Genomic DNA, 27,842 nt, shown 5'->3' on the forward strand with positions numbered 1-27,842 from the left:
GCCTCTCTGTAGGATGTGTTCTCAGTGGGGGCTGCCGTAGCGCGGAGATCCACTTCAGCCACACACACAAAATTCTTGCGTCAGAGTTGTTCTGATGAGAGCAAGCACAGACTTGCTCTTTCATAGAAGGTGCCGAGTGGAACAACTATGTAAATAACCTCAATTTGCCCCCCTGTCAAACCCACAGTATACCCACATGCGATAGGTTGTAATTTTTTTCAATTATTTTTGCTTCTTTTTTTTCTACATAATCCTGGCAGAAGTGTTCGACATTTAAATAAACTCACTTTTCTGACTAGGCGTCATTTTGTGGTGACTTTTGATATGCCCTGTCCATTTTTCGCTCACACTAAATCTGCAGTAACAACTACAAGATTGTTGGGCAACAATTAAGTTTAATTCTCAGCGTAATTAACAGCAACCTCGCGCGCTTTTCGGATTCAACAATCACAACCTCCACGGCTGCTAAACGTTGGACCAAAGTCAAAACGCGTTTCAATTATCGGACATTCAGTGTAGGACTAGTTAGACCAATTGTGAAATACAGCACAGCCGCTTCGCATGTTTAATTTTAAGGTAAAGCGCGCGGTGTAATAATTAATAGGTGTGGTTATTTAAATTTTAAAAAATTGTAAAAGGTCCAGTCCTTAACAATAAAAGCGCGTAAATGGGGTTTTGCCAAAATCTGTCCAAAGTGTGAGGCAGCTGAAGTATCCAAATTCGATTAGTGGCTGGATGAGAATATTCTCGTTTCCTGCTAAGGAGGCGGACCCGTGTAAAAGGGGCTTGAACTTTGAGATTTTTTTTTTCCGTGGGACTCCTGGGGAAGACAGTCAAATATTTGGATATGGACACCTGGGTGATTGCGTTCCTGTTTGTAGGTGTGCACGTTTCTTGCGCCCTTGCATATGACGACGGTAAGAAGTGACTTTGTGGAGTGTATTGTATAACAGAAGCTTCAATAGTGCGACTTCAGCCTTGATATATCTTGCGTGGCATTAGAGCAGTACATTTTTGGGAGAAAATGCATCGAAACTTTATAGGACCTGTTAATGTTACCGTACATATAGATATAAATTAACTTTTTTTTGCTTTACTCATTTCTAAGTTTTATTCCGTCTTGAGTTTTAAGTTTCTTTTGACGTGGTGGGAGGTGTGCGGAAAAAAAGATAAAACTGGGAATATGATCCCTTTTTGTTGCGCGAAACGGCGTAGTGTGTCTTCGTAAAAATGCAGTGCTAATATTTAAAACGACACGTGTAGGGGTCAGATTCCAAATTTTAAAAATACCACAGGCAACCGATTTATTAAGATACGTTACCTTCCACAAACGCTTAAAGAAAAAGTTTTTTTGATAGTATTAGTGATGCATTATACCAATGCTCTTTTTTTTTAAAGGAACCTTGAACAGTGAAAACGAGACGAGGTCGTTGAGAGGCTGTAAAAGGTTTAAATCATATCTACTAACTCCCTAAGAAGGGGGCCTGACAATCTTGCAGGATGTCCTTAATTTGTGTAAACCAGACGATACAGTATATTTAAAGGATAAACGACATCATACAGAGTTGTTAAAGGGCTTTAACGCCGAACTTGGGTACATCTAATGGAGTCTTAAATGGAGGAAAAAAAAACTCATTATTTGTAACGGTCGAAACGTCCAAATGAACTCTTAATATTTTGCAGGTTATCTGTTCGGATAGAAAATGATTAAATGCTTTATTTACTACCGTTTCCATTTCTCCCAGGCATGCTTTTGTGAGACTTGAACTGGCTCAGTTGTGGAACTGAGCAGAATGGTACCTTACGTGTCATTACATAGTTATATTCATTTCAAAACCTTGTAACCGTTACGAACACTGCTGTTAGATTTGTTTTTTTGACGCTCTCCTCCTTTACCAACTTCACAAAGGTGATGCTTCTTTGTGAACCTCAATCCAGTATTCTCTCTAGTAGCACTTCTCGGCAAGCAAAGCATCTTATCCCATATGTTAGCTCTTGTGAATTTTGACTGTATAGCTGAAAGGGATTTTTGGCTCAGATGTCTGTGCCGTTTTCCATAAATGTCGTTCACCACAGTTGTACTCCCAGTGCTTTTTCCATGGCAAGCTGCACGTTGGAACAATAGATCCCAGTGTTGTCAAGGTGAGCCAAGTCAAAACAGCCAGTAGAATTAAATCTAGTGAACATTGAAGTCTGAAAACCTGATTTTTTTTTTTTTCCCCCTGTGTTCTTCCCATTCTGGGCCACATTTTGACACAACATTCCCCCCCCCCTTGACTCTGTGGTGTACCACTGCAAGCAGTAGTAAAGCACAGTAGAGTCCAGCCACGTGCTCACCACTGTCCTAATGCCCCTGCCAAGTCTGTACAGCCTTGCTTATTACAGGACATTGAGTGTTTACGTTGGCTTTGGGCTGCTTTCAGCATCAGATTTTAATGACTTCATGTCAAACGCTGGCAGATTCCACAGACATTTAGAAATCCAGAAATGCTCAGTATACCTTATTATGAAGCCTGGGTACTGTATGAGATTTCATTTTAGGAGAAATGAAGCAATGGAGTACTTCTATTTGTGCAAATGGAAAAATACACACTGAATTGCTCACATTTAAGCCTCATACTCATTGCTATCCTTAATTTTTGAATCGGAGGATGGTATACCATGCTGGCCTTTGAGTCTCGGATGTTGGCATCTTAACCAAGCTATTTTTGTGATGCAAGATCTGTGCATTTTTAATACTTGGTAATACTTGGTCTTTGTGCGTCTCCCTGTCATTCATACTTTCAAGAGTTTCCATTGCTAGTCTTAACAAAGACCAGGGCTGTCTCATCCTGAATGTTCTTACCAAGCCATTTTACATGGTTTTAAAGGACTGGCCTGTTCTTCCTAACTTGATTTTTTTTTTTTTATGTACTGCTTCTAAATTTAAATGGTTTTTGTATGTGGGCACTGTCTTGGCATGATGTACACTGATGTTTCTGAAAACTAGGAAGTACAAAAACAGTTCTCGTGTCCTGTTGTACTGTATGTGGTTTTTACATTGACTGTTACATACCAAGCTGTGTAACTGTGTATACCCCTCCGAGTTGACCGAAAGTGATCGTGTTGCAGGCTGTCTTCTGTCGCATAGAGACGTTTGTCAAGTAACTGTACAACATGAAGGTAAGCTTTGTTGCTCAAATAGCTCATCAAATAAAGAAGGCAAAAAGAAAATTTAAGTGATCATGGTTTTTGCATTTGTTTGCTAGTCAGTTATCACCTTTAATTTTGTACTTTATATAGGGTAGCAATTTTAGAACTTTTATGCTTAAAATAATGCTCAAGTTCGTTTTGCTTGGCAACACATCCAGTGCTTTTTAAAAGCCTTATAGCCAAAGCCACACATTGCTTGGGGCTTTCATTGACTCCAGAAAGCCTTAAAGCTGAGAAATTTAGTTTTTATGGAGGGGGGGAAAATGCATATGATTTTGAACCTGGAGTGGAAAAGTTGTTTTCATCATGGTAATTGGAACAGGAGACACTGAGGGTGAATTAAAATGGCCTCTGGGCTAGTGATGCTTTAATGCTAGAGCTGCAAATATGGAAATTGCTGCTTAGGTGCTTTCTGCGTATGCAGGCTGTAACATGAGGACCAGAGATTGAGAGAAGATTTATGATGACAGCTTAAACTCAGCCTGTCAAACTGACATTGATTGTGGCTTCAGTTTACTCGGCAGAAGACCACATTACTTTCCAGTCAAACTCCTTGAAGGGGAAAAAGCACCTTGCCAGGAAAGTACACTTTCTGTTCCTCCTGCATGCTGATGAACTTCAGCTTGCCCAAGCAGACTTGAATGTGTAAAACGGGAGTAGATCATTAAGGTGTACTTGTTTCTTTAGTTTTCCTGTAATAATAGGACATAAATTACTTTCTCTATTGACTTTCCTTGCATGATTTTTTTATTTCCGAAGTAAAACCTAGGCCTTAACCCTTGTGGGAAAAATCACTTTAAGAGCTTGCGTAGAACTGTTATTTGAAACCTGTTCAGACTGCTATCAGGACCCTGTGTCCAAAGTTAGTTAAAACTTTGGAAAGTGGCTGAAACAAGTAATGACTGCTAGTGGGATTAGTTCTTCTGCAGTGTCATTAGTAGGACGTGACTGCAAGCTTGCTGCAGAAAATCTCATCCTTCAGCGATCTTTAGCGTTGTCCTGCGTTCTGACAAGACGTTTGGACCTTAATCCCTTTTTGTCAAACTCATGGGCCTGCCAGCGGATTTTTCTGAATACATTTCTATGCCCTGACTCTGGAGACAAGTTGCTGTTTAATTTCCTGTCACTCTGTACTCTGGCTGCTTAAAAAGAAGTCTTTGCAAATTTACAAATCTTGGTGCACTGAAGTTCCTGAATAACTTTTCTTAACATGCTCTGGTTGTCCTTGGCTAAATTTCTCCATCTTGCAAACTCCTATTGTATTCCTCAAAACTGTAGTGCCAGAGTGGGGAAAACCCTATTTATGATTATCTTGGGAACACTTAATTACTGAATCATAGTAATTGGATATGTTAAAGCTATAAAAGGACATTGGCAAAATGAGTAAGATGCTGGATCCCTCGTCCCTTGTTCTGGGTTTTTGGGGACTTGTGTGATCCTTAGAAGTGTACTGAAAGCCTGATTTTTCTTTACCATGAAGTTTGAATTTCTGACTTCCCTTGGTTAATTCAGCTTTTTTCCAGGTCCTAACTTTGAGACTCCAGGTTAGTTGTGCCGCAAGGTAATGCCTTCCACAAGGGCTCTGCTATAGTAATTGCTCTTTGTGTAGTGAAGCTTCTGGATGCTGTTGTAGTAGAAAGGACCAAGAGCTCACCTCCCCATGGTAGGTAAGCCTGGCAGCTGCTGTATCTTTCATTCCAGAAAATACCTCTGCGTAGAAGAAGGCACTCTATTTTTATGACTGCTTTTTAGAGCTGATTACTTTGAATCATCAACACTTAAGCAAGTATGGAAGAAAAACAAGATTCTGAGCTTTATGAAGAGATGCTGTGCATAGCTGAAAGATGAATAATTTGCTGTTCTGCTAAAATGGAAAGAGATGTGCAGCACGAGTATCTTCCTTGGCAAGCTTTGTCTTTTGTGTTGGCTAGCTGCAGTGTAGGCATTGTTTTAGAGAACAAGTGGGTGGTAGAGACCTGAAGACCCTACATGATTTTAAAGTTCTGATAACCAGCACTAAGCTTGGTGGGGGGGAGGCAAATGTATAAATTGGACAAGACCCTCCGCACTCTGCAGGAGGCTCAAATTCCAAAACAAAAAAATTGCAGAGATCTGAAAATCAGGGTCCTTGCGGAATGATTATAACTTGTCGAGCATATTGGCAGTTAACTACAATGAAAACCGTTTAAGATGGCAGGGTGTTTTGTTCCACAGTCTGTCATTGAGGCACAGCTAATGTTAGGCAGGGGTGAGTTGCTTTGAGCCCAGGAATGTTTCTGCTTTTTCTCTAAACCGATTCCATAACGGCAATATTTAAAATGTAGTAACCTCATTTAAAATACAGTGTACACGTCTGATCTTACAGTTGAGCTTTGTGCGGTGTAACTTGGCCTGAGGCCTTCTATTATGCTGTACAAAGCTCAATTGTAAGATCAAATTTGTACACTATTCTAAATGAGGTTACAACTTTGTTTGCAATGTATTGTTCTCCTTCTCATGCTTTTAAGAAATCGGTCATTTGGGCCTTTGCTTTCTGGCCTTTCCTTCCTTGCATTTCAGGAGGTTCTTCTAACTGTCCCCTCCATTCTGTAGTGATTCTGTCTAGCCTGTTCTTGCACCCTTATCTCTTCATAGTGTGCTGTACTGAAATCTTAAATGTTCTTCATTAGTGGAACAGCTTTGAAATCAAGGATACCCCATGATCAGCTTCCTTGTGGTTCTCAATCCGGTCTTCCTTTCTCTTTCCCCCTGTTTTGTGGGGTGACAAACTGAGAGGAGGTGGTTTTTAAGTTGACACTTTTAATCTTGGCTACCTGTCTCCCACCACCACCCCCCTCTCTGTATGTGAAATTCATTATTGGAGATGAGCACTTCCCTTTTCACATTCCTTATTTATGTAAGTGTGCAGCTGAATTGATTTGATTTTAAGGAAATATTCAGACTACTACAAACTGTACCCTCTTTTTTGTTCTTTTAATCTAATTAAGGTCTGTACATTTTATGTAGGTAGAATACTGCACTCTCTCCAGAAAATATTCTTCTCCATTGCTCCATGTCTTTCTGCTTTGTCAGGCATCAAATAGTAGGTATACTCGCCTACTAATGGTCCTAGTATTTAGGCTTCAGAAGGATAGGACTGGACACTAACAAGACAATCTGAAATCAAACTTAATTAGGAGTGGAATTCTCCTTTGGGGGGGTGATCTTGTAAGAAATGTAGGTAAAATGTATACCAAAGCAGGTAGGCTTGGACCTGGGTAAAGTCCAAGGTTGGAAAACAATATAGTATGGTATACATACTGTAGTTCAGGTGGGGATCTGCGTCAGCATGCATAGGTTGCAAAGGAACAAGTAATACAGTAGGCTTATGTGAACACCTGTAGAAGGCTTCACAGCCGGAATGTTTTCTCTTCTCTTTTCAGCATGGAATAAACCTCTTACTTGTTCCTAGACATACTGTAGTCTAATATAAGCAGGGCTCATTGTTCTGTTGTAAAAGGAAAGCAGAAGCCACAGTTCTATACAGTGTTTTAGAGCAGATCATGACCATAAATGTTTTGTGAGGGTCAAACGGTTTCCTGCGAAGATCTCACCCAGGCAGAATATTTACACTGAATACTTTTGGGATGTTTTAGCAACCATATCTGTAGGTTAGACAGTCTAGTTTTGGTGCAAATTGCTATAATGTGGCGAAAAGAGGGCAGAGGGTCCAGGGAGAAAGCTACAGTATAAGGGATGGTGGGTCACTATAAAGACTCTGAAGAGGTCTGAGGGGGCTACATTGTTAGCTCTCCAAAGGGGGGAGGAGAGTGGTGTTTTGACATTTAAATTGTTTTTTTTTAATATGTGACCCCATTGTTGCATGAAAAAGCAGGCAAATTTGCTTGACTATAATGGAAAAGCACCTATGCCTCCATTTCCTGAAATGATCAGGATAGACCACTGTTGCTGTGAATCTCTTTTCCGTCCTTGAAGACTGCTGTAATCTGTATCTACTCTACAGTGAAGAAGGGTAACTATGGACCTTTTATTGTCTTTTGCATTCTTGAATCATGTGAACATGGTCACATGGGACTGGCATTGATTTGTGCCAGACGTGCTACAGAACCTCTGCATACATGTGTATAGTAGGATAAATTGCCAGGCAGAAAGTCTTGGCTTTCCCTGCCTTCCTACAAGATTGATTGCTTAAGCCATTACTACAGCACACTTAGTGGTTGCTTTGGTAATTGATTTCTCTGTTGGTAAGATCAAACCATGTTACTTAATCTGATGGTGGCTTTATGAATGGGATGAACTGGTTTTAATGGGGTGGCTGTCCATGGCATCTAAGTAACCAAAAAATTCCATTTTATAAGTTGAAAAGAAATGGGGGAACTGCTTATTAAAACTTCTCGCAGGGGCATTTCAATAAGCAGAGGGATTTTCCATCCAAGGTGTTTGAGACATTAAGTGCTGGTATAAATGGCAGAATGAACACCTTAACTTATAAGGGGAAAATTTCATCCCTTTATGTGAAAACAAGCACTGATTAGAGTGATCAATGTGGAAAATCTGAGCAAAAGCTAAGCTGTTTAAAGATGAGGGCAAGAAATTGCATAAACAAAATGGCTTGTAGCAGGCACAGAAGTAAATGCTATAAAGTGCTGTAAATCATCCTTGGCACACAACACTTCCACTACTTGGGACTGACTAGTGAGAAGGTGTCTTGTAAGTTTTTAAAGGGTTTAGTGGAGTTTCTGAAACTCTCTTGGGGGGGGGGGGAACACAGTGCAAAATTGTGAGGCTTGGCACAGATCTGGTCCACGACATCGCCTGCCAGCAACAACTGCATTAGTAAGTGGAAACACATTGATGTCGGATCTCAAAAGATTGATTCTACTTCCCTCTCTGGCCACTCATCTATAAATGATTCCTATTGGCTAGCTGAGCTCTCCCAGGCGTCAGACTGCCTGCTTTGAACGAAAAGCAACAGTCTGTTCTGGGACTGTAGCGTTCTGTCCAATGCTCCATGTGTAATGAGTTTTGCCATGCATTTCTTCAGAATGGTGAAGGTTTTAAGAACATCCTGCGAAATTGCATTGTATTCTGCTTTGACTTGGTGTCCCGCTCCCTGGTCTCGAGCAGGTTCTGTTTCCATAGTTTTCCATGGAGGGAATGCCTCCCTCTGGACTCTTCCTGATTTCCTGCTTTCCAGCCTTGAGGTTAAGTGATTTCTCATCTCTCTTTCCAGGGTAGGTAGCTCAGTCAAAACAAAAGCCCGAGGAAGTATTTATTACCGTGCTTCTCCTTTGATCTTGGTAAAGTTGCATAGGGATGGTGTTTGAGTTGAAAGCCTAAAACCTTTCATCTTGCTTTGTGTGACACTTTTTTTTTAAATGTGCCTGCCACCTTGACTGCTGCGAGATGAATTTGTAGATGCATGTAAAGCACTGGTAATGGTGTGGGTGTGCTTTTAAAAACTGAATAAATGGTACTTTGCATGCTTCTGTGCTTTAAGGCACTGTATAGTACGAGCCTGGGTGACCCACAGAATCCAGATTCCATCAGACGATGGAATAAGAATTTAATAGGATGTCTGCACTGGGACTCTTGGGTTCCCAAATGAGTTCTGTTGGGATTGCTTTATTTGCACATTATACACTTCTGAATGCATGCTTACCCTGTACTGACCAAGATAATGTCTTCACTGATTTTTAATTAAAATTCCAAAATGCAGGTTGTACTAGTGGATCTCAACATTCTCTATTTGTTATGGACTGCCCTGAGAAATACTATTATTGGGGCTGTCCCTTTTTTTATATATATATAGTAAAATTGTTATGTAATGCTCCTTTGAAAATCCTTTTGCATGTCACGTTTATAATGCTAATTATTTTTTTTACAGGGCTCTAAGATCTTGGCCCTTGCTGTCATTTCTGAAGCGAGCTTGACTAAGCTTTCACATTAATTCAACTGTTAGAATGTTTCCTATTAAGTGATATTGTAAGTTCTCACACTGTATTGGTAATGACTGGTTGAACACTATTGCTGATGTCAGGTTCTTTTCCTCACCACCCAATTATGGAGTACAGTAGGTATACCTTTTAATACCATTAATCGGTAGTGGTATCCTGATTTTTTTTTTTTTAAATGATGCTGATTTTGGCCTACAAAATCCATGGATTCATCTGGACAGGATGTTTATCGTAGTGCCAAACCAGCACATTTGCTTTTTCGTTTAACACGCCATTGTAATGTTCTCTGGCTGCATAGAAGTTGCTGAAAATGCCTTTCAGTTCTATTTTTAAAATTCTACTGTCTCTAGTCTGGTTTTTTTGTGTTTTAGGGTCTGGATATTCAGCGTTTGAAGATGACGAAGACTCGTATGCACGTAGATATAAAGGTGAAAGCTTCAACTAATCACTAACCAGCTCAGCACCAGCTCAAGAAGCTTGCACAGCATGCATGACTGCCGTTTTGATCACCATAACGCCACCAACCACAAGATAGCGTGGGAGCTGACCACCGTGGACCCAGTGCAGTGAGAGTCAAGATGGTCTCTAGGCTAAACATGAGCCCCCGATATTTGATTAGAAGCTTAGCTTGGCAAGTTCTAACTGTGGTTAGACATGGATATGTGGAAGACTTGGTTCCTGATCAAAATGAACAAAGCAACCAGTGTCTTTTGTTCATTTTAATGGTAATCAGTAATTGAATGGTTATTTAAGAGTCTTATGGAACTCTAAAAAAAAAAAAAGGTGGATGGGTGGCTATTGAACTACTTAAGGATCAGTTTACCTCTCCAGGTTGGTTTTAATAAAAGGTCTTTCAAAAAGCCTTAAGGTTTGTAACAAGTTTTGAAATGCTCACAATTTGATCTCTTCTCCCTTCCAAAAACCTCAACATACTGTAAGTATATGCTCCCAGCTCATGCTGATATGTTGTGCTGTACATTTTCTGCTTAAAATGTGGTATTGATTGCATCTTCTTGAGGAAAATTCCTGTCGTGGTGAGAGTTGCATTTACCTTCTCTTGCCAAAATGGGGAGCTCTTTTCCTACTTATTTCTACAGAAGAACCACCTCTATCGTGTAAAATGTAGTTGTACCCGTTTTTTAATTCTCTGAAAACAAGTATATTGCAATAGATGGGAGATTTGCATTAGTGAATAAAAGCAGAGTTCAGTTGGATTACTGCCTGTCTGAGTGTTGACCCAGGGCCTATGGGGAGTATTAACTTTGTAACTTCTATATTTTTGGAATGCTGCCCATCTTGGCCTTGTAAAACCTGAGGTCTTTCAATTGTCAAAATTTATAGGAGCCTTTTGGGGGGTGGAGAGATGAGGACTGAATAGAGTTGCCTGGGCCAGGAGTGTGTGAAACTAAATCTTGAATTGTGTAGGAATTAACTGAGGAGCGTAATTTAATGGTGTGGGTTGTCTGCTCCAAGTGACAGTACAGCATTGTGCGTAAACTGTTGGCTAGCAACCCACAAAGTTCTGCGTTTCATTTGTGACAGTGACATTTGTAAAAGGACTGTAGCAAATGCTTATTTCCAGCTGGAAAATTCCAAGCCCATAAGGACTTTTCTTTTAAAACGGATAATGCTTGTTACATGTATAAAACATGCTATGAAAAAACACATTGTGCATTATTTGGTGTGCACATGAACTGCTGCCAGCTTTCCAGAAGATTCTTGCACGTTTTAAAGGGGAACTGCAGTCCCAATTTCACAGACCAGTTATTAAGTCTCGGTAATCAAATGGACAGTATTGCAAAATTTTACAATTGTTAATTCACAATTTGTAAACTTTGGGAGGGTACCCTATGGTCTGTTTTGTTACAAAGCACCGCTCCCTCCACAGGCGAGAGCGCAAGTTTGTGAGAACTGTGAGCAGGAAGGTGGTGGTTTAAATCACTAGTCACTGTAATAACTAATATACAAGTGAATAAGTGCATATTGTATTAGAACATATGTTGTATTTGTCGGCAAACCATCACGAAGTCGCAGGTAGAACTTATCTATTGGATAAAGATACAGTAGGTGTTCGCACACCTGCTCGTTTACAGTGTAATAAGATGCTCAACATCACTGGAAGTTCCGTTTCCTCATTCTGAGTAGCAGCTGCACGTACCAGGCAATTGTCTAGTTTGATGTGCACCATAACATGTAAACCCTGCAATTTACATTTTATGTTCATCGTTTTGAAATGCACTCATCTATACCAATACATCCTAACCCCAAAATACAACTAAGTTGAACACTGATTCTGAAGTCGCAAAAAAATATGCAGTTGCTCATACAGTACACCACCTGAGTAGACGTACTGTATACAGAAAAACCCGAAGGCCTATCTACATGGAGGTTTGTTATATAATATAGCTAGGAGGTTTGCCGCATGCATTTTGCCATTTATGTCGGAGACCACAAAGGAGTAGCCTGTTGCTTTGTGACTGGAAGTCCCAGTTTTGTTAAACTGGTATTTCCACAGGTAAGGACGTGCAGGGCTCGGTGTATTGTGTGGCTGATCACATTAATAACTCTTTGCTGACGTAAAGTACACAAGACTTGAAAACTGGATTGCTATCCTGTTTCTAGATTGCATTTACAGCCCCCCTATTAAGGTTTGAGGTATTCATGCCAATAATGAAGTATGAAAGCCAAATGTTTGGTTGTGGGAATGTCATTAATCTTCTGAATAAGGGGCGGGGAAACATACCCCACTCACTGTCCGGTCCTGAACTCGTTCCCAGGAACACCTTGGTGTGCCCCCGTCAAGGTCAAGAACGGCCATGTGAGCTGCCAGACCCCTCGAGGAGAGTATTATAAAAACGTGATGGGCACCCGGTGCAAAATCGGCTGCAAGAAGGGCTACGAAGTGGTGGGGCATCCGGAGATCATCTGCATGGCGAACAAGAGGTGGTCGGGAAACTATGCGTGTAGAGGTGAGCATCTCAACCTCGAGTTCCCCATCGGAGGTAAGCAGACGAGGCAGAGACCCGTCAAGAGCCAAGGCTGTGTCCTGTTGCGCTTTTTATACTGCTTTATTCTTCTATTGTTTAAGTGAGGGTCTAATTTGTCCTAAAGCAGTGTGATCTAATCTGGGATTTTATTCACTGACGGTGAATGATCCTGTTGGAGATAGAAGGTAACTGTATTTGGATTAAACAGTCTAATAGCAGTGGTCAAATAGATCCTTGATTTGGGTTTTGTTCTGTACTTTTATCCCAAGTATCTTGCATTGTATGATGCTGAGCCTTTTTTTTTCTCTTTCAAATTGATATTTTCAGAAATCCGCTGCCCTAAACTGACCATGCCAGCCAACGGAGGGTACAAGTGCTCGGACGGCTCTTACTTTAACTCCAGGTGCGAGTTCTTCTGCTCCCCGGGGTATCAGCTGAAGGGAGACAGGGTGGTGACATGCATGAGTAACAAAGCCTGGACGGGGAGGCACACCAGCTGTGTGGGTGAGTCAGAAGCCCTCTTCTGTTTCTGGTTACTCTGTAATTCTCGCAATTAAAGAGCGGAACTGCACATGCTTCCACACTGACAATAGCATTTGTTTCAGAGCTGCTCTAATTAGATAATGAAGTGGTTGCAAGGAAAGAACAGTTCTCAAGTTGGCTTTAATTGCCAAGCCCAGAGGATGTAATTGTCTTAATTTTGTGTGAAAACATACAAATGTGAGAAACCACTTGTTGCATCTTTGCCTTTTCTTTAGCACTTGTGTGCATTCTCTTACACTTGTATTCCACTGTTTGGACTTCACTCAAAGCCTTTAGCACTTAGGCCTTGTGAAATCCTTGTTCAAAATTGCTCTGATCAATCTTGCAGTAACCATTCACCTTGAACAGATCTCCTGGGATTGTCCCCAGTAATGAGGCCACTGGTATTTAACAGCTCTGTAAAAGAGGGCGCGCTAAAAAAAACCATGGGTTCTGTTCTTCAATGACAAGGCTGCCATTTACCCTCTAGACCAACAGATGTCGGTATAGTCTCACTTTAGATGGTACTCAATTCACCCTACAGCTCTTGTTTAATGATGTAAACTAGGTTTTTGGCGACTTACAACCTGTTGACCTAAAGCATAGACAGCTGAACTGACTTTCTCGCACTTGGTCATCATCAGAAAGGAGTAACTTATTGATGCAAATTCCCAGGCTTTTCATTTCCTGCGTTTACTCTACTCCAGCTCCCTCTAAACATAGTGGGGTTATCAATATACTCTATAGCACAATGTAAATTAAGCTTAATAATAATAATAATAATAATAATAATTGCTTATACCTATATAGCCCTTTTCTGGACACTCCACTCAAAGCGCTTTACAGGTAATGGGGACTCCCCTCCACCACCACCAATGTGCAGCCCCACCTGGATGTAATTGCTTAGCATTTAATGCTTTTCATGCCAAAGGATGGAATCCTTTACATATAGGATGGAATCCACTTCATCCACTACTGACGCGTAGCACCAATTTGGTGACTTGAGACTGCCATTAAGTAGCAGATCAGTGTGGAATTGTACTTTAACTTGTTCAAGTACACAGGAATATTCTGCCAGGACACTATAGTCTAACACTGCAACTATTCTGAATAGTGTCATGGATTGCTGTCCGAGTGGTTTGTTTAATTTTTTTTACCCAATAACCTTCCTGGTTACCATCCTAGGTCATTTAGAAAATGTGGTCCAGAGGGTGGAGTCTCCCAGCAGCAACCTCATTTTCCTTAGCTCTCCTTCCATTGAGCAGGTCCATCATCTGAGACTTGGATGTGATGGTATAGCAGGTGGTAATGTTGGTCCCATGGGAAACTGTATTTGATTATTCGCACTGGAGCATTACTGGTGTGGAAGTATGCAATTTTTGAGAAACGGAGCTTAGTTTTGCAATAGGGAAAAAAAACAGTATGAAATGGTAAATGTACTACCCTAAGCAGCTTTATTGGCAGTCGAAAGCAAATCCTACCCCTGCCTGCCGTGGAGTCTTGGATGCGAGTTCCTTTGTTCAGCTTAAATTGAACTTCCTGACAACTCGGTATAATTATTGTGAAATGTGATGGAACTGAAGAAAAGAGCTTCTATAGAACTAATGGCTGAGGATAATGGCTTTCTCTTAAATGGTGCCGAAATGTCCTTGGTCTCCTGCCACCTCACTGAAAGCCTTACCAGATCTCCCAGGAGACCACATAATCTACTGCTTTTCCCCGGAGAAGGGGGTTTAACTCTCTGACCCATTTTCATTGGCAGTGAAATAAGCTTCCCAGAAGTGTTAATTCTTACTCTGCATCCTCTATTGCCGTTCTACCTGATTTCAGAATATACTGTAGCTATTTGACACTTCTGTAGCCATGGTTATGCTTGTCAGTTTTCTATATTGAATCTTGTGTAATCTGTCCCTTCAGCCACAAACTAATCGGATTTGAAGCGATTTTAAAGGAACTGCAAAACCAGTTTCAGATGTGACTTCCACTGTAAGTAAACTTACCTGGTTTGCAAAAGCACAGGACAGTTTTAACCTCCTAGTGGGAGCTCTATCGGACATGAAGGGCCCTGTATTTAAAATGCTTAAGCGTTTTGTTTTCATCTCTCCTTTAACAGAGATCCTGCAGCTTGAGATCTGGCCAATGCTGTCTTTCCCAGAGTGCCTAGTAAATTCCAGTTCTATGGCTAGATTAGAGATGGTGTGATTAAGAATGAATATCCATTGAACAAACAGAATATTGTTTCTGTCTAGTTAATCCTATTGCAACATTGGTGCCCTTTTAGAGGGTGGAGGGAGGGGAAAATCTCCCAACTCATTTTAAATAGATAGTGAAAAATACAACTATTTCCAGACATGGCAGCATATAACAATTGTCTATGAACAATTTGCATGTAGACCAAGCTTCTAACCCACAAATGATTAAAACTGGTAATATTGTCTGGTTCCTTTTTTATATTTGTCAGATCCTCTTTTTAAACTCTTCCAAGAGTTCTTTCGCTCCACTTTTCTAGCGTCTGGCTTGGCTGTCGGCAGAAATGGAGCCTCCTCCCTTGACAGTAGAGGGCTCCGAGCGCAAACCTTTCAAATCCAGGCTGCTTGTCATGAGTAGCCCCATAGATCAGGCCACTTTGCAGCATAAAGGTGTTCAGCATGGAGATCGAAGGACCTTTGCCTCAAATACAGCAAGCTGCTATTGCACAAAGGTCATCCATCACTTGGTAAATGTCACGCTACCTGATTTCTTACCATATCTTCAAGTGATAAGCTTCCTAAACACTGTGCTCTAAATGGCATCTGTGCTGAGGCAGAACGTGATGGGGGGGGGGGGGGGACGTGCGTGCCACTGTGACCGGAACAATGGCCTGCAAAACCCATTAGCTTGTGAATAGTACAATATGAGCAGTTCTTTGATATTGAAAGGTGTTCATCGGAACTGCTACAAAATGTACATGCCTTTTATGATCTGAAACCAATTTTAATCATTGCTTTTTTTTCTTGCAGTTCAAGTCCAATTTACCTTTTAGAATTGGTAACTTTTTTGGAAAAGCTTAGTGTTTGCCGTGAAGTTTAATGCAGATCTACACTTGATTCTGGGGTGTTAAAACTCCTTTTAGACATTGCATTTTGCTCCAGATTTTTGCCCTTTAATCTTCCCATAAAGGCAAGTTTTACTTTTTTCCCCTTCTGTTTTCCATAATTACCATTTCATTGAGGAGAAATGGAGAATAGACCTCCTAGAAAGCTAAGTGAGTATGGTCTTAACTAGTTGCAGGAGTTTTGCAATTACAGTGTTTGCTGCCTTGCTTTGTTTGGCAAATAATTCAAATTCCAGTGTGCTTGCATATGAAGCATGTCCCATAGGGGAGTAGAGTAAACCATGGATAGAGTTGTTAATGTGAGACTTTTAAAAACGGACACCTGGATAGGCAGTGGTTTCTTGCTTCTGTCTTGTGCTTATGCTAAGGGACTTGACTCTTGGCCTGGCAATGGATTAAGATTTCAAACCTTAAGACATTAAGGGCACTGGGATTCTCCACAATCATTACCTGGCATCGCTGGGTACTGGCCTTGTAACATTTTACATTATGCTTTACTGTGTGGTCCCTTGTTGCCAGCAGGAGGAGGTCTTGAGTGCTGCTGTTGAGTAAAAATCCTATTGTGGCTGAATTTCCTCTAGTGAAAAGCTTGGAGGGATGTGCAATTAATGGTGGGGCACCTACTATTATATAGTGTAATTAATGTACACAATAATGTGTATTGGTGTACCTCCAGATCTGATGGCAGACTTGCTCAGGTACCTGCATGTTCAAAAGCTGTAGTCAATTCGCTTTTCCCCGCAGATGTGGAGCCCCCAACTATCAAGTGTCCTAGTGTTAAAGAGAAGACGGCCGAGCCAGGCAAGCTTACAGCGCGCGTCCACTGGGACACCCCCGAGGGAAGGGACACTGCTGACGGCACTCTGACAGAGTTGGTTTTTGCAGTTGGCCATTTTCACGCTCTGATTTGCGGTGATTAATGGCCGGACCCGTTAACAATATTGTTTTGTAGTGTCCTTTTGAAAGGAAGGAGTCCTGGCTCCGACTTCCCCGAGGGAGACCACAGAATCCAGTACACGGTATATGACCGCGCAGGAAACAAGGGTACCTGCAAGTTCTCTGTCAAAGTGCGAGGTAGGTGATTTGTTTTTTTTTTGTTTAGCACTGTTACTTCACATTTCCTGTTCAAAGGAAAGAGTATTAGAAAGCGTATACTACTCAAACCAATATGGACTATAAACTAGGTAGCATGAGTACCAAAGAGATGACCACACACAGGCCTTCTGCACAGCACCTTGGTAACAGGAAGTGATGCAGCAAGTGGTCACATGACCACCCCCAGGAGGCTGGTGACAACCGTTTTTTTTGTTGTTGTTGTTGATTTGTGTGTGACAATTCAAAAGGGATGCACATGACAGTATTTTTGTGCATCTGTGTTTTTTTTGTTTGTTTGTTTACTCAGTGTGGTACTGAGCTTCTTGTTGTGGCAGAAATGAATCTGCTTGGTTGCAGGGTAGCCATAAGATTGTTAGTTTTACTGGGAGACTTTCCCAATCCCTCTGCTTGCAATCCTGCCTACCCTGTTTTTTCTTGTGGAATTCTCGACTGCTGGGACCCATGATGCTATAGGGGGTGGGGGGGCACCCTTGGAAGTACTGAGAGCTGCTATTGACCCAGTCAGGGCTTCAGGGTTAAATGGTTTCCATTGTGGCTTTGACTTGTTCGGAGGTAAAAATGTAAGTGTGAGTTCCTCCACGGCAGAGCACGAGTTCTTGAAGATTGTAACAATTGTCTTAGCACAATTCTCTTTGAACTTGGCTTGTTTAAATTCTTTCTGTGCCACAGGACATAAACTGGAATGCTTATTAGCTGCCAAATAGTATTAAACTTTAATGCTATGAAATACAAGACCATATTGCATGATCTAGCAGTGGTTATTCCCTAAATTCTATGATGGGCAGTCTGCACCAGGGATGCACTGGATACTAAAATGGATTTCTGATGACGTCCAGGTGTAGAAGTACAAGTCTCAGATGGTGGCTCTCGTCTAAATACCTCTTAAAAGTTAAAACTCCCTACAAAAAGGGAATGCAGTTTCAGTATTGATGGATTAATTGAAAAAGGACCTGCTAGCAGGCCGTCCAGAATTCCCACTGTAAGCTAATCTGCATGCTTTCCCATCTGGGAATCACCAGGTTGATTGCTGCTTCGCTGCCCTTTGCATGTAAGGTTTGTTTTCTAAAAGTCGCTTTCCGCTGTTCAAGTCCTTAACCTTATCGCTACATGCTGCTTTTATTGCTGTGGTCCTGGCTTTTGCTTAAGAGCTGAATTCAGTGCTTGGAGGTGTACCATGATGGGAGTTCGCCTACTTGATACACTACCCATGTTTACTCTTGACCTGACAACTACACAGTACTGTTAGTAGAGCAGGTGTTATTTTCAAGGTGATCTGAAATGGCTTTGGACTGAATCTGGTCACAAAACCTTGATCTACAGTATATTGGGTAAATGAAGGCTGTTCAGTGTTTCAAATGCACTCTAAAGTGACTTTTTTGGATTATAAGGTGGCAGATGTCCCAGATGTTCAAGGACAATGCATGGAAATTGAACAGAAATGCAAGGTATTCCTGTCTGTTTTAGATGGGTGTTATTTGATACGTTTATATTGAGAGACTTGGTTCGATTCAAACCGAGAGGCTCGGGTCAAGTGTTGGCTTGAAAAATGGCACCATTTGAGAATGAGGTGCCTTTCAGAGTGTGAATAGGTAAAAATGTATGCCACTTTGGATATACTGTAGGTGAAGTATTGGGTTTTTATATACAGTATCTTTTTAAATAACCCCATAACTGCAATAATTGAGATGACACTTGTAACTTATACCTGTATTTGAAGCACCAATGCCTTGCATCTGGGGAAAAAAATGCTTCTTTTGTCCCTGTAATTATTGTAATAATGCATAGGCTGCAGATAGCTACAAATTACATGAAGGCAAGAAAGGAAAGTCATCCTGCTACTAGAAGCAGGGGCCTTCGTGGGAATGAGAATGGTAACTTCCGTTATCTGGTTATAAAGAGCACTGTCAGGGGAAACGAGCAGAAGAACTTTTCTTCGTCTCATGGTGCCTTACCTTCAGCTGAATTCAAGGCCTGATGATCGCTTCACCTCTGTAGACTGGACTTTTTCCCAGTCTCCTGAAGAGGGGTTACCCTCGCCCTTCTGCCTTCAGTAGGTTTCTACCAATTTAAAACTCTCAAGAGCTCTTTACTAGCATCCACTGCTAACTACATTATTCTTGGCATGCCTGGATTTGGATATGCAAGGAAAAGCTTATTTAATTTGCATGTTTTGAGGCAGCAGGTGCAATGCAGGGTGTTTTGGCTGGGGTTGTGAATGTTGTGAATGTTCAAACAAAGCCAGCAAAGAGGGATTGCTGGATTCTTCAGTAAAATGGAGCATGTTTTAATGGCTTAACTAAACCCTGACTTTCTTGTAAATGGTCTTTTGTAATTGAGGTTTTGTAACTTGATCTTTACTGCTCAGCTCCTGTTCTTCATAAATGGTACACAGGAACAAATGCAAAGGTTAAGATGTATTCAGTAAGCCAGGGAAGTTCATCCAGGCTGGATTTTGGTTGTTTTAATTTTGCCTTATGTTCCTCCAAACGTCAATTTGTGAAGCCAAACTGGGCTTCCAGTTCATTGTAATTCTTACTCTAAGGGCATACAGTATGCCAGCTGAACTGCATGGTGCTCAGTGGGTTCTCATTGTGCCAGTCTGGTTGGCAATGGGATTGAGATAACAGTGCTTCGTTGTCAAAATCTAAAGGATGGAGGAAATGTCACTTTCTCCTGGAGCAGAGACCCTTTTAAGAAAAGCTTGTGCTGGAATGGAACTGCAACTAATACAATTTGAGTAAACTTGATGGCAGTAGCCTCCGTACCACTGGGTGCCAAAGTTTGTCAAATGGGAATACCGGAAAAAGACCGTCCCTCGCTTATTATGCGTCTTGCATAATTCCTGCCAACTGGAGTTGGGAATCTTAACCAGAGTAACTTATAGAAACTGTTTATCTTGGAGTGCAAATGGTAGCAGTTGGTTAGGCACATGGTCGTTTCATGGTTTGTTCAAGAAACCCTTTAATTTTTACAGTGGCTGTGCTCCAGGGGAGGCTTGCCAAGACCGATGCGAGGTCTGAGTGTCTTGTGCTTGGGGTATTGCAGTTCGCCGCTGTGGCCGGCTGAGTCCGCCAGATAACGGCTACATGAAGTGCGACGGCGACGGCGATAACTACGGCGCCACGTGCGAGTTCTCTTGCATGGGAGGGTACGAGCTGCAGGGCAGTACGGCCAGAGTCTGTCAGTACGGGATGACCTGGGTCGGCTCCGAGGCCTCTTGCTCGCGTATGTATGGCGGGTTCAATCCCCTCCGATCCGGGGAGTGGAGTTCTCCGCCTTCCTACGGGCGATCCGATTTGTGTGCAAGGTCATGTTAGTGCTGCTGATAAAGACTTCAGATTTTAGGTTCCAATCGCCTGTAAACCCAGTGTTCTCCTCTCAAGATGGGTTAAGGTAGTCTTACAATAAGTAAAGAATATGGTACTTGGGCAGTTTCTCCAGTTACTTTATATTACATTGAATACTCGAATATGTGCTGTTCACTAGTAGTAACTATCTTGTGAAAGTTGTACAACTACACGTAGGCTCTCTGGAACTTTAAACTATACTTAGTTTTTGCCCAGCTCAAAATTTGCATTAGACAGATCTATGCAGGTTTCTTCAAAATTTATCTGGTTACCTTAAATGTATGACCTCCATTTACATCAGCTCTCTGCCATATAAGAGCTGTGGCATCTTCTGTTCCAACAATTTCAGGAGACATTAAGTGAAGCAATGTCAGGGTTGCTCTTGTTGAGGTAGGTGTACAGTAAGTGATCCAATGTAAAACAAATGTAGTGTAATTGACGCTTATGTTCTGAACTGTATTTTTTATTCTAAGCTTGTAGAGTTTAATTCAGGTGCTTGAAAGTGACACGAAGAGACAAGGATATGGTACCAGTTTTAGATTGTTACTGGTCCCCAAAAACATGCAGTATTGCAGCAAAATAAATTGCTGTTTCTGCCCAGCTGGCGATGAGAACATGCTCGTACTGTTTAAAAAGTATTAACTTGGCTATAACAACCATTGCCTCCCCTAAGACAATCTGCTGTACAAAAAGCACAAATCCATAGAGGCTTGGAAGTCAGAACTGCTATTCACTGTGGAGAACCCAGTCAACAGTTCAGAAAGCATAAAGCAAACTGATCAAGTTCTAGAATTCCATTTAAAGGAACACTTTGCATCCTATAATGCAATTGTACAAGTAAACCAGCATAATCAGTTCTGCTCTTAGTTTGAGAACTAGCTTGTTTTTTGGTCTGTTTTTAATGCAGCTATGAACATCAATGTGGGGGTGAGGACAGCAGCTTCCTTCCTGGACCAGTTCTATGAGAAGAGACGGCTCATCTTCTTGTCGGCTCCTACTGCAGCCCATCACCACTACAGGACTCAGATGGAGATTCTCCAGGTGCGCTTTGAACGATTACCAGCATGCTTGTCTACTGTTTTTTTCCCCAAATATGAAAACCATCCATTGGAGTTGTTCAGGGTTGTATAGGTCTGCTAGGATACTAATGTGGAAATTGTTCTGAACAATTTCTTTGAGTGTTTTAATCAAAAAGTGCCGCACTTTTTGTGGTGTAAGGTACTTTGCCAAGGAACTCTCATTCTAGAAACAGGTGCTGTCCCTGACTTAAAGGTAATGGAAGAAAGCTACTGAATTTTCCATTTTCTCTTCTAAAAATGCATTCTTTCAGTCTTTTTAATTACTGGAAATGGTTTCAGTACCAAGTAGACTGGTAACCAGACAACGTCCCAATGAATGAAATGAGGTTTGCAGTGTTGGATTGTACAGTTGCCTTATACAGTGTAAATTTAAAGTTTGTAATGAAAAATTCACTTTAATCCCTAAATTAACGTAGAGTGGATGCCAGTCTATCTAATTTGCTCATTGTCTGTGGTAAGGTCTTGAGTGTAATGACAGCCTACTGATTTTTTTTCTTTTCTGGAAACCTAAGCGGCATTTTTCCCCCCCCAAGACATTTTTCAGGCCTGTGCAAATTAAAATGAATCTGGGAATTGGGTTACTAACCATATTGGCGATTGTTTTCACTTTGATCCTTGAAATGCGTTAGCATCTATAGACATTTCAGAGAGCAAAGCACATTTTTAATATGCAAGTATCCTGTTAAGTCGGGCAACAGACACTTCCACCTCGGTAAAAGGATGTACTGGACTCTATCACAGTGAGACATCTATTATTTATGAGGCAATGCCAATTTTAACTTGCACCTTCTTACAGGCTAAACCTCCATATGGTTTGCTCACAAAGCTTTAACCTTTTGTGAAAGTCATAATATGGATCAAATTAGTAGCCTCCTATAAATGCAAGTAAGTTGATTCATACCAAAACATTCATTAATATGGCAATTTTTGTTCTTGGACATTCTTAACTTTTATGACACCACAAGCAGAATTGTATCTACTATTTATGTAAGCTTATTGGTGCTTTAATTTTGGTTTGTGGCCTCAGTGAGGTATCCTTTTAAGAGCCATGTATTGCAGTACATGAACACTAATTTTTCTAACCTGTCTGGACTTTTTGTTCTGCTGAGCTGTTTAATGATCTGAATGTTTGATCAAAAGGATTCCTTAACATCTATAAACCACACCAGGATACCAATTTCATTCCTTTTTACCTCTGGGATGTCTCTCTCCACAGAGCTTCTAAAATTCAGATTGGATGTCCTACTAAAAATCTCAGACTAGCACCAATACATGAAGAAAGCAGAAACTTCATTGTGAATTTTGAATATTGAATACAAAATCATTTTTGAAACGGTTAATTCTGGGTGTAATTTCCCTTACAAGTACTGAGACACTTTTTCTAGTTGGTGCTACTGATGTTAGTTTTGCTTGTTGCCTTCTGGTACTATTGTTTAAGCTTATTGTACATGCTAAACACTGGCTCTTCTGTGAAATCAAGATTGGAGCAAAATCATGAAAGGACTTGTTCCACAAAACATGTCTTGCTTTACAACTGAGTAACAGACATTAAACATTTTAGCTTAGCTAAAGCCTGGGCATATCAGTGATTACAGAAGTACAACGTGTAGTTTTGTCTAATGCATCTTCATTTTTAAAGGATGAGATGTCAAAGATTTTAGTGAATGTCAACCCACTCCCAAACTGAGGCTATTCACTTTTCAGAAGGATGCTATTCTAGTTCACCTTTACTGTAGGTATTAATGAGTTGCTTTAAAAGCAGTTATATTAATTGATTTCTTGCTTGAAAGTGCACATACAAGTGAAGCTGTGCTACAGACCTTTTGTATTTGTTTTATTTCAGCAAGCGCAGTGTGGCATTGACCTGAGACATGTCAGCATCGTTGAGCTGGTGGGGGTTTATCCAGCTCAGATCGGAAGGATTGGACACAGGCTCATCCATCCTGGCCTTGCTTTACAGCTCAGGTGTGTGGCACAGAGCCCTCTACAGCTGCTGGCACTTGGCCTCTAAAAAGATCTTCATAAAGATGACAAACTGAGAAATCATTTAATGAGCACAAGCTTTAGTAGATAGTACAGTACACTATCTACTAAAGCTTGTGCTCATTAAATGATTAAGCTAGCCAATTAAAAGACCAACTGAAGATGAGAATAGACATAATTGCTAACCTTTTGAGAGTTGGATTTGAATCCTTTGTAATTAAATTTAATCATGAGTATTTACTTGTTTTGTGATGAGAACTGTGCAGTTTAATTTTAAGGTGCCCTCTTAAGGTTCTGATTTAATAGATAAAATTCAGTACATAGTGCATTTCCAGACATTCAGTGTATCTGCAACACCCCATTTTCTATTTGCATTTTAAGGTGCAACTCGGTTGGACTGTCTGGATAAAGGGTTTCCTGGTACACTGAGGCACACCTCTGTGCGTCCCCAAGTTAAAATTCAGTTGGGTCATGTTTGGGTGCCAGTTAATCCTAGTGGGAATATCGTGGTGCCTTGTGATACATTTACAATGAGGGAAATACAAGTGAAGCAAGAATATAAATGGTTGCTTTGAGATGTGTAGCCCTTTGGGTGATGGGCTAAATGTTCATAATCCTTTCAGGTACTATAGCTCTTGAAAAGAGCACCGTCAAAAGTTAATGGGTAATGTCGTTTTCACAAGCCCAGTATAAGAGGCTTTTGTTTTCCTGATTTATTTTATCAAGAACTTGATAAATGCCCCATGGCCCTTTAGGAAATGTGGAAATGTTTTTTTTTTCCATTCTGGTCAGAATTAGTTGCCAACATTTGTCAGGTAATTTTGAACTAACACTTTTTGAGGGTGTGGTGTCAGTGCATAAAGAAGTCTTCTCAACCTGACCTAGTTTTGATTAGGGATAGGTGTTGATAGGGTAGAGAGAGATGCAAATCAAAATGCACAAGCAGGTGTTCTGGAGTCAAGATATTTATACAGTATGTAGAAGAGCGGAAGTGAGTGAGGTTAGGGTTCTACTGTACCACCCTAACCTATTTAAAGCTTCAGTTGCCTTTTCATGTCAGACTGTAGAATTAATAAGAGTGTCTTGAACTTCAAGCAGAACATTTGACACCAGAACTTAAAAGGCAGCATTGTAGCAAGTGATTGAAATTCGAGGCCACAAACGGCTTAATCCTTCTAGGATACCAGAGCAGCTAGCGGACTAGTGTCGAAATTGCACATGAAAATTGAAGGACAAGGTGGCGTTTGTCTAATTGTTGCCGCCCCCCCCCCCTTTTCCAGGTTGCTATTGCAGATTTCCCACAACAACTACAATATGGTTCTCGTTGACAAGCACGGGACGGACAAAGAGCGCTACACCTTCCCAGTCACTGCTGCTGAGCTCTTCACTCTCATCGACTCCTTCCCTCTCCGGCAAGAGGAGATGAAACTGCAGCAAGAGGCTGGCCAGACCTGCTCTTAATGTCCACAATTCACTTCCCCCGTCCCACACTGGATCTTCCCCTTTCACCTGCTCTTCCCTTCCCCTTCCTCTCCAAAGGTGCTGAGGAAAGCTATGGCCTTTTCTAACGGATGTACAGAATTTTATTCCACATGCATGATTTGACTGGGTTTTTTTGTTCTTAAAGCTGCAAGGGGGGGAACCTAGCAAGTGAATTTTTAAATCCTGTTTTTATATAATCAATTTTTTTAGATGCCCCTTAATTACTGTGCAATCTCAGCCCAAGACCATGGGGTTTAGATGCTGTCTTTTGGGTACATTTGCTTTGTAAGAAAGGGGTCCATTCCTTTTTTTGAGGGGGGGGAATATCCAAATTTACAAGAATTAAACTGCACCATTATTTAAAACTTGTGTCCAACACTAACTCTTGGGGGTTTCATGCCACATCTGTGTAGACAAGTGGTGTAGACTCACTTGCATATAAATGAATGCAATATTATATTGCATTGATTTGATCATGTACAGGGTATGCCTCTTGGAATTAAGTAACTGTAAATTTGGTTTAAAAAGGCCCTCTTCGGTGAATCTAGATTGAACTGCTGACCGTCATCTTCCCACAACTTGATTTAGCCTCAAATACAAGTGGAAAAACAAGTGTAAGGGCCCATAAGAGGAGAAGCTGACCAGCTTTATTTTGGTGGAAATATCAATGTACTTGTATGCGTTTTAAAATGTTTTTGTAAAATCCATGAAAGCTAAGTGTTGAATACTTAATTAGGACACATTGCTTAAAAGCAGCAATTCCAATTTAAAGGTATGAGGTATGTAACTTGAAGAATATCAGAAGCATAAGGCTGTAAGTTCTGTGTGGAAGAGAACTCCTGAAATGGACAAGATCAGATTTTTACTAATGGGAGTTGGTGCTTTTTCTCAGAATTCAAGTATGGCTAATTTTAATTAAACTAAGAAGCCCAAACCATTTTCCTGTTATGTAACAAACTTCTGATTTCCATCAAAAGTATTTTTAAGAGCTCTCCATGGTTACATGATGTACTACAGAGTAACTACTCATTTGTGAAAGCAACACAAGAACATTACATGTAATTGCTGATACCTACTGTAATGGTTAGAGACATTTTTGTAAGATGGGTAGACAACATAATTGGTCTTGAAAGGGCAGGAAATGGAGATAAAGCCTGATAATGTCAGGAGTTGATGGCACTATACATTCTGTGATTTTACTTAGCATAACCATGCTTGATCTAGTTTTAGATTAAACATGCTTCATGAATGTGTCGTGCACTTGATTTGAAATTTCTTCTGGTTAATGTAAAGAAATCCTACCTGCAATAAGCATTTTAAGACACCTGCCCCTCCACCCCTAAGAAAAAATGTGTACCTATTTCCAGCTCTCAAAAGGTCAGGCTTTCGCATGTAGATGGCTTTTACTAGATGGGTGAATTGCTGGCTCCATGCAGTGCATAAGTGACTCATTGTAAATGCAGGCACATGAGCTAACCTCTGTTTAAGATGGAGAATCAGACTTGGGTTTTCAGCTAAATACAATTCCTACCTTTTCCACCATTTAGGAGGATGTGCACAGTGATCTCTAAAAACATTCCACTAACATGCAGTCCTTCAGACATCCTTTTAATGTCGGGAGGAGGCAGAGGTACAGAGATGGCTACAGTGAGCACCAGTCATGTGAAATGCAGGCACACTGTAGGTTGAACAGCGCAGTACTATTCATGTCTGTTCTGCTACACTGTTGGAAAAAGTGCAGACAAATACAATGCAGAAAGGGAAATGACTAAATACAAAGTATCCATGGGTTAGAACGTAATGCTCAGAAGATCAAAATACATAGAGCAGGATCCAGAAGCTTCATTCTGCTGCCAGCAAATGTAGAAGGTCTTTAGCAACATCAGAAGTCTTGCTCACTTCCTGGACAACCCTGTTCTGACCCATGTAGTCCATTAACCAGTTATATCTGACTTCTAGGCTTATTAGAACTTGTACAGTTCATTACTTAATTTAATTTGAATCAATAAGTTGATGTTTCTCCACCATGCTTTAACTGGGTTTGAAGGATTCTAAGCTTGCAGTTTAATTGCACCTCCTAGGGGATACTAGAGGAACCAAAGACTAGGTTCTCCAGGAAAAGCAGTGGAGACCACAGCTATTGAAGGTGGTGGTGGAAGAAAGACTTCTCTGCTGTTCATCACCATTAAAATGCTTCTCTTTTGACGTTGGAGGACATCTGAAATGTTTGTGGAATGAGAAGGTGAAGCATTACTATTGGTAAAATTGGTCTTCTCCAGGGATAGCTGCAGTGTTTGGAACCAAAGCAACCTAACCGCTTTTATGAAAAATGTAATTTTGCTATAAAAAATAACTTGAATGTTACAAGGAAAAATGTACTGTTATGCCTAGTAAATGCAGCTGGTTGACCTTGCTTTTTGATAAAAACAGGGCACACCTGATCAATTTCTTCTAGTAATTGAAACATTCCGTTGTGTATTAGGTGAATTTATTGCTCATCAAACCGAAACGGAGCAATGGAAAATATACTTGTATGTGTTGTAAATGGATATTGTCAGGTGTTAAGTTAATGCATAGCTTGGACTTGGCCCCTGATGTTGACATCTAAATAAAATACTACAACAGGTTTGTTTTAAATGCATTTGTCATTACACATCAATGCAATGCTAGCAATTTTTTCCTTATGTTATGACAATGGACGGCCTAGATAAATGTTAATGTTTTAGGTTCTTTTATATAGTTTTAATTTGGTAGCTAATAGTCTCGAGTCCATTTATTAACTGAAAGCTGCTCATTCCTAGAAATGGTGTCATTAACCAGGAGACTGTCATGGAAAAAATTTGGAAGTCTTTGAGAAATGCAGAATAGAGATCTTACTGATCCACCGCATCTTAATTTTGATCTGTTATAGTATATGTGCTGAGATCCACATTGCCCAGAGGGGAAAAAAAAGCCTCTAATAACTGGATAATATGGTAATAACAATTGTGCTTTGTCCATGGTGGTAATGTGCATTTTCTATTAAGCAACCTCCATTTATCAAAAGGAACTTGCTATTTAAAGTGATGATACACACATTTTAA

The 27,842-nt window shown here is 40.7% G+C and overlaps 1 protein-coding gene across 2 annotated transcripts; it reads left to right on the forward strand.

The window, feature by feature from the left end:
• The first annotated feature begins 818 nt into the window (after nt 1-818).
• srpx (sushi-repeat containing protein X-linked) lies at nt 819-26,008 on the forward strand. 2 transcript variants are annotated; one of them, XM_088913444.1, is made up of 10 exons: nt 827-917; nt 9,521-9,577; nt 11,927-12,118; nt 12,464-12,640; nt 16,497-16,623; nt 16,705-16,826; nt 19,914-20,093; nt 21,123-21,256; nt 23,138-23,259; nt 24,558-26,008. In XM_088913444.1, the coding sequence occupies exons 1-10, from the start codon at nt 848-850 to the stop codon at nt 24,736-24,738; spliced, it is 1,362 nt and encodes a 453-aa protein (XP_088769570.1). In that variant the 5' UTR covers nt 827-847; the 3' UTR covers nt 24,739-26,008. The 2 variants fall into 2 exon arrangements, with proteins under 2 accessions (XP_088769571.1, XP_088769570.1); XM_088913445.1 differs by lacking the exon at nt 9,521-9,577 and having other exon boundaries at nt 819-917.
• Nucleotides 26,009-27,842: the final 1,834 nt, after the last annotated feature.

Source organism: Atractosteus spatula, chromosome 4 (genome assembly GCF_055471065.1).
Source record: "Atractosteus spatula isolate fAtrSpa1 chromosome 4, fAtrSpa1.hap1, whole genome shotgun sequence".
NCBI classification, from domain to species: domain Eukaryota; kingdom Metazoa; phylum Chordata; class Actinopteri; order Semionotiformes; family Lepisosteidae; genus Atractosteus; species Atractosteus spatula.